Source organism: Camelina sativa, chromosome 6 (assembly GCF_000633955.1).
Source record: "Camelina sativa cultivar DH55 chromosome 6, Cs, whole genome shotgun sequence".
In the NCBI taxonomy this organism is placed as follows: Eukaryota; Viridiplantae; Streptophyta; class Magnoliopsida; order Brassicales; family Brassicaceae; genus Camelina; species Camelina sativa.
In genome coordinates, this window is record NC_025690.1 from 10585739 (window position 1) to 10597438 (window position 11700).

At 37.9% G+C, this 11700-nt stretch overlaps 3 protein-coding genes across 3 annotated transcripts in view; all 3 read right to left on the minus strand.

Annotated features, from left to right (window-relative positions):
• The window catches only part of LOC109133314 (alpha-xylosidase 1-like), a 3034-nt gene extending 788 nt beyond the window's left edge, over nucleotides 1–2246 (minus strand). The window contains exons 1-3 of the mRNA XM_019246321.1: nucleotides 2156–2246; nucleotides 1958–2072; nucleotides 8–1876 (exon numbers count right to left, since the gene is read on the minus strand). Of these exons, the coding sequence (XP_019101866.1) occupies nucleotides 8–1876; nucleotides 1958–1976 (1888 nt within the window). The 5' untranslated portion in view covers nucleotides 1977–2072; nucleotides 2156–2246. The remainder of the gene's footprint in view (nucleotides 1–7; nucleotides 1877–1957; nucleotides 2073–2155) is intronic.
• LOC104790831 (putative alpha-xylosidase 2) lies at nucleotides 2539–5702 on the minus strand. Its single transcript, XM_010516616.2, has 3 exons — nucleotides 5459–5702; nucleotides 4710–5380; nucleotides 2539–4628 (listed from the first exon to the last, which is right to left on the minus strand). The coding sequence occupies exons 1-3, from the start codon at nucleotides 5677–5679 to the stop codon at nucleotides 2722–2724; spliced, it is 2799 nt and encodes a 932-aa protein (XP_010514918.1). The 5' UTR covers nucleotides 5680–5702; the 3' UTR covers nucleotides 2539–2721.
• Nucleotides 8399–11700, minus strand: part of LOC104698895 (pre-mRNA-splicing factor SLU7-A) — a 13225-nt gene continuing 9923 nt past the window's right edge. The window contains exon 5 of the mRNA XM_010414276.1: nucleotides 8399–8442. Coding sequence (XP_010412578.1) covers nucleotides 8399–8442 — 44 coding nt within the window. The remainder of the gene's footprint in view (nucleotides 8443–11700) is intronic.

Sequence of the window (11700 nt, forward strand, 5' to 3'; positions counted from 1 at the left end):
TACGTACTAGCCATTTTCCAGGATATATTGAAGTCCTTACCCACTAGTATCTCAAGGCCCTTAAGCTCAACCATGAAGCTCTTACTCTCTCCTTCATCTTCCGAACTCACCACATACTTCTGCTCCTTGGAGCTAACCTCAATCGTCTTGGTCTCGTTCAAGATTGGGTTCCCATTGATATGTATTTCAGAAACTTCCCCTGTTCCTTGAAGTCCCAAAACAATCACTTTCTCAATCACTAAACCTTTGCTCAACGCAAACTTACCTTCTTTCACTTGCGACCATATCTTCACACTCTCATTTCCAACGGATGCGTAGAAGTCAACGTTCGTTGACTGCCCGTTTCCAAGTTCCATCTCCGGAAGCTCATCCTCGTCCAGAAAGAGTTTCCCGGTGGCATATCCCTCTGACGCTCCCGCCGGGAAAGTGACGACCAGACTAAACGGTGTAGTTCTCGCTTCTTTAGAAACCAACCCACCTTGTTGCATAGGTAATATCGTGTTCTCGTACAGATGCACGTTCACAGCGTTTAAAGGAGCTGGGAGAGTCACACGCTTCCCGTTCTTGGAAACAACGACCTGAGTCATGTCAAACATATGATACCAAGAACCTGGTGGGAACAGTGCTTCCACTTGGGTTTTGCCTTGCTCAAGAACCGGTGATATCATCAAGCTGCTTCCAAGCAAGAACTGTTTGCTCAAACCATAGCATTCGGTGAAGTCAGGGAAAGAGAAGAAGAGTGGTCTAGCCACTGGTGCACCAGTCATATGGGCTTCGTAGTTAAGAGTGTAGAGAAAAGGAAGGAGTTTGTATCTCATCCCAAGAGCGTTACGAGCTGACTCTGCAACTGTTTCCCATTGGTAAAGCTCTTTTCTTGGAGCGTAGTAATCTGCGTGATTTCTTGAAAAGGGGTAAAACGCACCAACTTCAATCCAACGGTTGCATAGTTCTTCTTGTGTCGGAGGGAAGAATCCACATATGTCTGAACCAACCATGGGAACTCCAAATATTCCAAAATTCAACATTGTTGAGATAGATACTTGCAAGCTCTGCCATGTTCCTTGGTTATCTCCGGTCCAGTGAGCAGCGTACTGACCTGAACCAACAAAAGTGGACCGAGATAATATGAACGGACGTTTGCCTTGGATAGCAAGTAAGGCCTTGTGGGTTGCTATGGTCTCAGAGAACCCATAGATGCTGTGAGCGTCGTACTCTCGAACACCATTGTAATGATAAGCACTTGTGGCAATAGTCTTGAACCCGAGAGGAGCTTTGTGTCCAGTAGCATTGATCTTGTAAGGTGGATCATCCCACCTTGTATTGGTTAAATTCTTGCAGTCTAAGCAACACCTCGCACTAGGTTCATCCCCACTCGGACATTGCTTCCCTTCAGGGATTGTGCACAAACCAGAACAGAAGTTGGAGACCTCATTCATGTCTATCCATAAACCATCAATGGGTACTAATTCATGGAAACGTCGGATTTCATCGCCCCACCAAGAAACCGTTTTAGGGTTAAGGAAATCAGGGAAGTAAACCGGACCAGGCCACACTTGAGCCAAGAAAGGCTTACCTTCATATTTAATGAACACATCGTTGGCCATGCCTCTTAGGTATACACCGTAGCTCGCGTTAACACCAATACCAGGATCAGTAATCACAACATACTTCATTCCCATCTTATGGATTCTATCCAAGAAAGCTAATAGCTTAGCACGAGGGAAGTTCACAGTATCCAAGGTGAAGTCCTTGTAACCATCCATGTAATCAGCATCGTTCCAAATCACATCAAGAGGGATCTTAGCCTTGCGATAATTGTCCACAACATCTTCAACAACTGATACGTTACGGTAACCCCATCTACATTGATGAAACCCTAGATGACAAATTAGGTTAAAGATTAGTAAGAAAACACATAAATTACACAGAAACAAGGAGATATTCATATTAGTAGTACCTAGAGACCAGTACGGCATTGGTGCTGGCCGTCCGATTAACGAAGTGTATTGATCAACGACGTTAAGAGGCGACGATCCGGCTAAGAAATAGAAATCGAAAACACCTCCAATTACCTTGTACGTCAAGGAATCGCCTCTGTAAAATACATCCATACCATTACTGTTGAGAAGCAGAACAGAGTGTGCATAGGGTTTACCTCTAACGTTTCTCAAATCCATATAAACCGGATGCGACCCGTAAAGATCGGTGTTGAGTTTAAACGCCGAGACGTCTTCAGCGAAGAGAGTGTAAGGCTCATTAGGGACAAGCTTGATTCCATTGGCTTGTGAGTTTTCACCAAATCCGTACAGAGACGCGTCTTNCCTCTGACGCTCCCGCCGGGAAAGTGACGACCAGACTAAACGGTGTAGTTCTCGCTTCTTTAGAAACCAACCCAACTTGAATTCATCTATTTAAGTAGTTGTTGTTATCTTTATTTTAGTACCTGCGATTCATCCTATACGTATGAATCCCAATTTATAATTAGAAAATCAAGTTAAAGCATTCTAACATAAATTATGTGATTAAAGTGCTTTCAGATAACCTATAATTTTTAACTGATTCATTAGAGTACCTGTTAAGTTAGCAGACAATGCGTTTCTACTAATATATACATGTTATTGCATTGGTCTCACGAGAGAATACAGCTAGCCACGATTGCCTTAAAGGCTTTAAATAACTTTGCTATAATCTCATTTTCCTCACTAATAATTTGACTAACTCTCACTTGTAGTTTAATGGACGCCATTGATAATACGTACTAGCCAGTTTCCAGGATATATTGAAGTCCTTACCCACTAGTATCTCAAGGCCCTTAAGCTCAACCATGAAGCTCTTACTCTCTCCTTCATCTTCCGAACCCACCACATACTTCTGCTCCTTGGAGCTAACCTCAATCGTCTTGGTCTCGTTCAAGATTGGGTTCCCATTGATATGTATTTCAGAAACTTCCCCTGTTCCTTGAAGTCCCAAAACAATCACTTTCTCAATCACTAAACCTTTGCTCAACGCAAACTTACCTTCTTTCACTTGCGACCATATCTTCACACTCTCATTTCCAACGGATGCGTAGAAGTCAACGTTCGTTGACTGCCCGTTTCCAAGTTCCATCTCCGGAAGCTCATCCTCGTCCAGAAAGAGTTTCCCGGTGGCATATCCCTCTGACGCTCCCGCCGGGAAAGTGACGACCAGACTAAACGGTGTAGTTCTCGCTTCTTTAGAAACCAACCCACCTTGTTGCATAGGTAATATCGTGTTCTCGTACAGATGCACGTTCACAGCGTTTAAAGGAGCTGGGAGAGTCACACGCTTCCCGTTCTTGGAAACAACGACCTGAGTCATGTCAAACATATGATACCAAGAACCTGGTGGGAACAGTGCTTCCACTTGGGTTTTGCCTTGCTCAAGAACCGGTGATATCATCAAGCTGCTTCCAAGCAAGAACTGTTTGCTCAAACCATAGCATTCGGTGAAGTCAGGGAAAGAGAAGAAGAGTGGTCTAGCCACTGGTGCACCAGTCATATGGGCTTCGTAGTTAAGAGTGTAGAGAAAAGGAAGGAGTTTGTATCTCATCCCAAGAGCGTTACGAGCTGACTCTGCAACTGTTTCCCATTGGTAAAGCTCTTTTCTTGGAGCGTAGTAATCTGCGTGATTTCTTGAAAAGGGGTAAAACGCACCAACTTCAATCCAACGGTTGCATAGTTCTTCTTGTGTCGGAGGGAAGAATCCACATATGTCTGAACCAACCATGGGAACTCCAAATATTCCAAAATTCAACATTGTTGAGATAGATACTTGCAAGCTCTGCCATGTTCCTTGGTTATCTCCGGTCCAGTGAGCAGCGTACTGACCTGAACCAACAAAAGTGGACCGAGATAATATGAACGGACGTTTGCCTTGGATAGCAAGTAAGGCCTTGTGGGTTGCTATGGTCTCAGAGAACCCATAGATGCTGTGAGCGTCGTACTCTCGAACACCATTGTAATGATAAGCACTTGTGGCAATAGTCTTGAACCCGAGAGGAGCTTTGTGTCCAGTAGCATTGATCTTGTAAGGTGGATCATCCCACCTTGTATTGGTTAAATTCTTGCAGTCTAAGCAACACCTCGCACTAGGTTCATCCCCACTCGGACATTGCTTCCCTTCAGGGATTGTGCACAAACCAGAACAGAAGTTGGAGACCTCATTCATGTCTATCCATAAACCATCAATGGGTACTAATTCATGGAAACGTCGGATTTCATCGCCCCACCAAGAAACCGTTTTAGGGTTAAGGAAATCAGGGAAGTAAACCGGACCAGGCCACACTTGAGCCAAGAAAGGCTTACCTTCATATTTAATGAACACATCGTTGGCCATGCCTCTTAGGTATACACCGTAGCTCGCGTTAACACCAATACCAGGATCAGTAATCACAACATACTTCATTCCCATCTTATGGATTCTATCCAAGAAAGCTAATAGCTTAGCACGAGGGAAGTTCACAGTATCCAAGGTGAAGTCCTTGTAACCATCCATGTAATCAGCATCGTTCCAAATCACATCAAGAGGGATCTTAGCCTTGCGATAATTGTCCACAACATCTTCAACAACTGATACGTTACGGTAACCCCATCTACATTGATGAAACCCTAGATGACAAATTAGGTTAAAGATTAGTAAGAAAACACATAAATTACACAGAAACAAGGAGATATTCATATTAGTAGTACCTAGAGACCAGTACGGCATTGGTGCTGGCCGTCCGATTAACGAAGTGTATTGATCAACGACGTTAAGAGGCGACGATCCGGCTAAGAAATAGAAATCGAAAACACCTCCAATTACCTTGTACGTCAAGGAATCGCCTCTGTAAAATACATCCATACCATTACTGTTGAGAAGCAGAACAGAGTGTGCATAGGGTTTACCTCTAACGTTTCTCAAATCCATATAAACCGGATGCGACCCGTAAAGATCGGTGTTGAGTTTAAACGCCGAGACGTCTTCAGCGAAGAGAGTGTAAGGCTCATTAGGGACAAGCTTGATTCCATTGGCTTGTGAGTTTTCACCAAATCCGTACAGAGACGCGTCTTTAGGTAACGAAGTTGAGATCTCAAGGTACTGGTCCTTGAAGACCATCTCTCCGAAGTCCTCATCGGAGCTGCTTGTGTTGAAAATCGTATCACCGTTGGATCTTCTTCTCACGGCGAAGCTGAAAGGATCTGTGGTGAAGGTACAAATCAGCTCCGGACCGGAGATCTCCTGTACCGTAACCGGAGATTTTCTTGATATTCTGATCACCGGCTGTGGCTTCTCCCGGCTGAGGAGATTGTACGGAACTTCCCATCGTTGTTCATTGGCGTCTGTGATGTGAACACGAAGGCGATGATCTGTTTCATGCCTGGAAAAAAGAAAATCCAACGGTCACAAAAAGATTGGTAATGTAGGATGCGAAGCAGAGGATATAAAATCTCTATACTTGATGAAGAGACGAAGAGTGGTTATATCAGAGCCGTAGATTTTGGTACTCTGCTTCACTTGGAGATAGCCAATGAAGCTGTCATCTTCGGGAGACTTCTCGATTGAGATCAGGCGGTAGCCATTGCCGATGGAGTTGGAACAGTGGAGAGTTGAGAAGCAGAGGAACAAAGCAAGAAGAAGAGAAAGAGGAGAAGCTATAGATAAAAAAGGAGAGGCCATTGTTAAGTTAGGTAGTGTGATGATACTTTACACTCTAATAAGTGTTAAGAAGCAATGATTGAGAAAGAGACCTTTACAATTATCACAAGATGTTAAAATTACCTAATCTGTTGTCTGATTCTCACATGACTCAAAAGTGATTATAATTTTATATCATTTTGAGGGGTTTTTTTTTTTTTTTTTGACAAAACATGAATTTTCATTCAATTTAAACCCCAACAAGAGGTGAGTTCTTACAACATGATTCATGGTAGACAAAGAAAGCTAAAGATAAAAGCTCCATGAGTTTAACAAAAGGATTTTCAAACTGAAACAGTTTTACAATATTTGGGAAGTCTATTGGAACCAAAGCGGATTCGTACTTGAAAGCAGGCTTCACGAGATCCTCGACCAGCGAGTGGTCATAAACAGCTCTAGCGGATGACGCAATTGAGCTTGTAAAAAGGTGTTCCACGGGGGAACGCTTATGGAGTTTGTCGCCAACTTTAGAGGGTTCAAGAGCATAGGATCAAGGTCCTTTAGGCTTTTAGGAACAAACATCAGGATACTAGATGAAGCTATAAGCGGGAATCGCAGGAAATGGGAGTCAAACCGTAACAAAGCAAGTGGGTCATCTCTCACATGGAAATGGAGGTAAATGAATTCCACACAAAGCTTGTAATCAGTTTGATCCTGGAAAATGTCAACATACACAAGCATTCGATCTAATGGCGGTAGATGAAACAGGGGATCAAAGGGTTTATGGATAGGGTTCCAGCAAGCTGTCGGATCAGAGTCATAACTATGGCTACACAAAGCAAACATCCGAGCAGAGTTAAGAAAATGACCTCGACAACCGATTCTATCAAGCAACTTTTGAGACACCAATGATCTGCTACCGAGGAAAACTCGTCTTGACCAAACAGAGATAATTGGTACGTCCATAGAGATGCAACATATCTCTTGATTGGGTTCAGAGAACAGGTGAGACAAAGCAGGGCACTTGAAAAGATTTCGGTAACCCCAACGTTTATGAGATGGGGTCATAATGCCGTTATTTTCCAAGCTAATCCAACCATGAGTAACAACCCTAGGTGGATCTAAAGGCAGGGTTCTCAGATAGCTTTTGTACCAACATAGCGACCTTGAACGATCATGTTCTAGTTGCAGTCTTCGATCAAGTAGAATCATGACTCGGTACAAAGAGAAGCTAACGAAAGAATACAAATATGAAAATGATGGAGCAAACCTGGGCATTAGGAGAAATAAAATTGTATCAGACCTTTTGTAAATGGGCCTCAATGGGATTACAAGTGGGCCTAAGTCCAGTTGTTGAGAGGGGTAGGTCAAACGGGGGGCACCAAGGGTTAGGATTGCGCCGCCGTCAGCCTTCAGCTTTGACGTCACCTGAGCAGGCATCGGTCGGAACCCCTTGGCTAGGAAGCTTTCCGAGAGCTCACAACAGAGACTGGAGAGGTCTGGGTGAAGTGCAATGAGGGGGGGTGGAGAACAGAACCGATGACGGGACCCAAATAGGAAAATCTTCAAAGAAAACCAAGAGAGATCCAGTTTCTTTAGATCTGAGCAAAACGGGTAGATCTGCGTCAAGTTCGAAAGTTGGAGCACAGCTTGTGATGGGGGATCTCGATAGTCAGGACAGAGAGAGAACTCTTTTCAAGAGAGAACTCTTTTTCAAGAGAGGAGGGGCTTTGTTATTAATTACAGTACAAACTTGTTTTTATCCACTTTTTATTGTGATAGTAATTCATATGCCACAAAGAAAACTATCATATATATATATATATATGGTTCTTAAAACGTTTATTTTTCCAAGATATTCGCTTCGAAGTTGACGATGATGAATTAAAAAATCGAGGGTGAAGTTAGACGCGGAAATCGGAGATTAAACGGAATTAATTGAGAATTAATTTTAAAGTTATTTTATGAAATTAATAATAAAATAAAAATATATAATATTAAATATATGTATAATTTTTTTTATGTTAAAAATAAAAATATCAAATAAAATATAAAATTATAGCATTGTCTATAAAATTACGGGTTACACATAAAAACCTAATTTTTTAAAAAAAATTATGATTTTCATTAAAAATTTGTACATTAGTTATTGTAAAACATCATAAACTCTTATTTTAAATATCTAAATAGCAAAAAATACATATTTGATTTATATTTGTCCCTAAAAATAATCATTATATACAAAATTAAGCAGTAAGTAATCAGATTAGACGAATTATAATCAAATTAGACGGGTATAATTGGATAATCAATGCTAGGCGGGGATTAGTTATTAATCGAGGCGGAGAGGGTGGGTCTAGCGATTTTGCGGGGCGTAATCGGTGATAGGCGGGGGATTTTTAAAACAGGGGGTGAAGACAATGTTATATTGAGGCTACTATGGACTTTCAACTTAAAACTAATTGGTAATTAATGGATTGATCCTAGACCTTTATATATTAATGATATAGTTTCTTTAAATTTCTGATGTGGGACTTAGATTGTATTCCAACAATCTCCACTTCAAACCAAATACCATATGTGGGATCTTAACACACCTCCTCAAGATGATAACTCCATTTCGAACCGATTCCACTTGGACTGATAATTGACCCCTTCTTAGGCTCCTTACTTGGGCTAACCCTTTCTATATTAATGATAGTCCCTTCAAATTTCCAATATGGAACTTAGATAATATTCCAACAGACAACATATAAGACATTTAAGATATGAAGACAAAAAGAAGAAAGCACAAATCGAAATTAATATGAAGACATAAGAGTGTAATGTTTTTATTCCAAAATATTTAAACTCACAAATTAATATTACAAACAATATGAAAAATCATTAAGACAATTACAATAAATGTGTACGGCAATGTGATCTATATCACCTACTAGATATCGCACACAAGCTATCTCATAGAAGTCTAAAGATGTCTATTTTCTAAAATTTTAAACTTAAAATGTATAGTTTTCTAATATAAGTTCAAAAGTGTATATTTTGCCAATTTACTCTAAGAAATATCTGAAAAATATCTTGCTTTCTCACTCAATCACAAAAAGTATCTCTTGATCTCCGATTTCATTCACGGATCTTACTTTCCGACTCCATTTTTTGAATTAAATTTGGCTGCAAATGGTTGTACTTTTCAACCTGGTTGAATGGGTTGAATGTAGTTTTCAACTTTGTTCAGCCAAAAACTCACTATTTATGGCCGGTAAAACTATTTTTATAATTCTGCTAACACTTAATTCAAAGCTATGTAATATCTAGATATGAAAATGAACATTTATTGTGTTCCTTAGCTATCTAGACCATATGTGAATAAATTTGTTGTGTATACCATCTTCCTTCATTTTAAGCTTTTATGGCGTTCTCTGATCCAGAGAAATATTAGTCTTTAAAACATGCCAAAAATGTTTTTATAGCTCTGAAGGTATATTATACAGGTTGTGATTCATTTGACTTAATAATTTCTCTTACTTTTCTGGCTATTTAATTCACTTCTAATTTGGATGACTCGTACTATTTAGAAAAGAGAAATACTTAGGTTCACTCCTAAGGTGAACCTTCTTGTTCACTTCTTCCTTTTCAACCAATCAGAATCTTCTAAACATTATCTTGTTTTTTTAAAAAATAAATCAAAATTAAATTAAANAGAGAAATACTTAGGTTCACTCCTAAGGTGAACCTTCTTGTTCACTTCTTCCTTTTCAACCAATCAGAATCTTCTATACATTATCTTGTTTAAAAAAAAAAAAAAATCAAAATTAAATTAAAAAATAATACATATTAAGGAAACAAATTCTGTATAATTTTTTTAAGGAAAGTTAAATATTGGCTTCGTTTAGATTTTACAATTAAAATGAAATGATGTATCGGTATGTGTTTACAAATAAGGTGATTAGGGTTTAGATTTTACAATTCACACAAAATTATATGTTGGTTTGGGTTTACAAATGAAGTGGTTAATGTTTAGATTTTACAATTAAAACGAAATTATATGTCGGTTTGGGTTTACAAATGAAGTGGTTAGAGTGTAGATTTTAAAATTAAAACAAAATTATATGTCGGTTTGGGTTTACAAATGAGATGGTTAGGGTTTAGATTTTATAAGTAGAACGAAATTATATGTCGGTTTGGGTTTACAAATGAGATGGTTAGGGTTTAGATTTTACAATTAGAAGGAAATTATATGTCGGTTTGGGTTTACAAATGAGATGGTTAGGGTTTAGGTTTTACAATTAGAATGAAATTATATATCGGTTTGGGTTTATAAAGAAGCGGTTTAAGTTTTTAATTTTATAATAATGTATACAGATTTTGTTTCCTTATTTTATAAAGAGGTGAATAAATAGGTTCTTAAATGTATTATGAGATGACATATTCTCATTGGCTAAAATAAGAAGAAGTGAACCAAAGGGTTCACCTTAGGAGTGAACCCAAGAATTGTTCTTTAGAAAATGAGTTTCACAGAAACTATACTTTATTATCTAAGTTTAGTTAATTTTATTCAGTATTATTTTATACTATTAAATGATACATTTCAAAATTTTAGATGACACGTATCAATGTTTTAGAACATGAGTTTTATAAGGGCAACTGCATTGGGATAACTCAATTGGGTGTTCTTAGAGTAAAAATATTATTAACATAATGTAAGATCATTAGTTTAAATCTTTGTTTAAGGAGTTGATTATTAGGAGAACATGTTTAAGATCATAAAATTTAATAATATAATAATCTAAAACATATTACAATTTTAAAAACTTTAAAAAATAACATTTAAATTGCAAACTTAAAAAACTTATACTAAAATTCAAAATACAATACCAAATTTTTATGAAACAAAATAAACAATGAAGATATATATATAAAAAAAACAAATTACTTAATTAAAGCACACAAATATTTTATTTAATTAATACATAGTTTAATGTCCAAATTTATTCCATATATTCCAAAAACCCTAAGATCGTTTATTTCAAACAAAAGGAGAGAAATGAAATGTTTTCTCTGCAAAAAAACGTAACCATTCACGTGTTGCCATGTCAGGCTGGAACTGGGCCAAAAACAATTCTACAATAAGACCCAATAACAAGATCTAAGTCCACTATTTCCTATATTCTCAATTTTAATAAGGCTAAGAACACCCAATCAGTTCTCCCAATACAGATGACCTAAGATGGTACGACAATTTCCATCCCTCATATAATGAGAGTGTCTTCCCACAAATAAAATGTAATATGAAAAAAAAATATTATTTTAATATTTAAGTGTCTTTAAGTTGAAGATAGAGTGTGTTTAATGTTTTGGCAAAGTCATTTTGAATAGGATGTCTCTAATTTAAAGATACTCTCGTTATTTAATTATGATTTATGAATACTGTTAGAGTTTAAAATTTTTAATATTATTGAAGACACCATCCTTGTTTGTGCAATGTTAGAGCAAGGCCAATCCGGGGTTGTTATATTGAGGTTGTTATATACTGTTTGCATTTTTTATGAATTAAATTTGTATTGTTTTTAAAATAAGAACCCATGATCCCTTAGAGAATATTTTTCCATCCATTGGTAGGTTCTAAATTTGGGTCTTTTATTTTTGAAAAAAATGTTTTTTGAAATTTAAAAGTTTTAAATAGAATAGAAGAAGTATAAATGTTTAAACATTTAAGATTTTATAAAAACATGAAAGAGATGACTTAACAAAAACGAAGCCAACCCAATGAAAAGTAAGACGGAGACAGTTGATTATAAACAAAAACATAACCACTGGCTCTTTTTTCTTATTCACAAAAAAAAAATAAGAGTCGATCACAGAGTCTTTCAAGCAAATTTAGGCTTAGGTAAGGCTGAGCCTAAGGTGCTGGTGTTGCTGCCGCCACCGCTGTGGTGATGATGGATTGATGCCAGTTTATGAATCCAGAATTTAGGACCTTTCTTTAGTTTTGGAAAGATCTGGCTCGACAAAAGATTGAGTCTTCCTTCGTTTGTCAGAGACTTCTTAAACTGTTCCAATGTT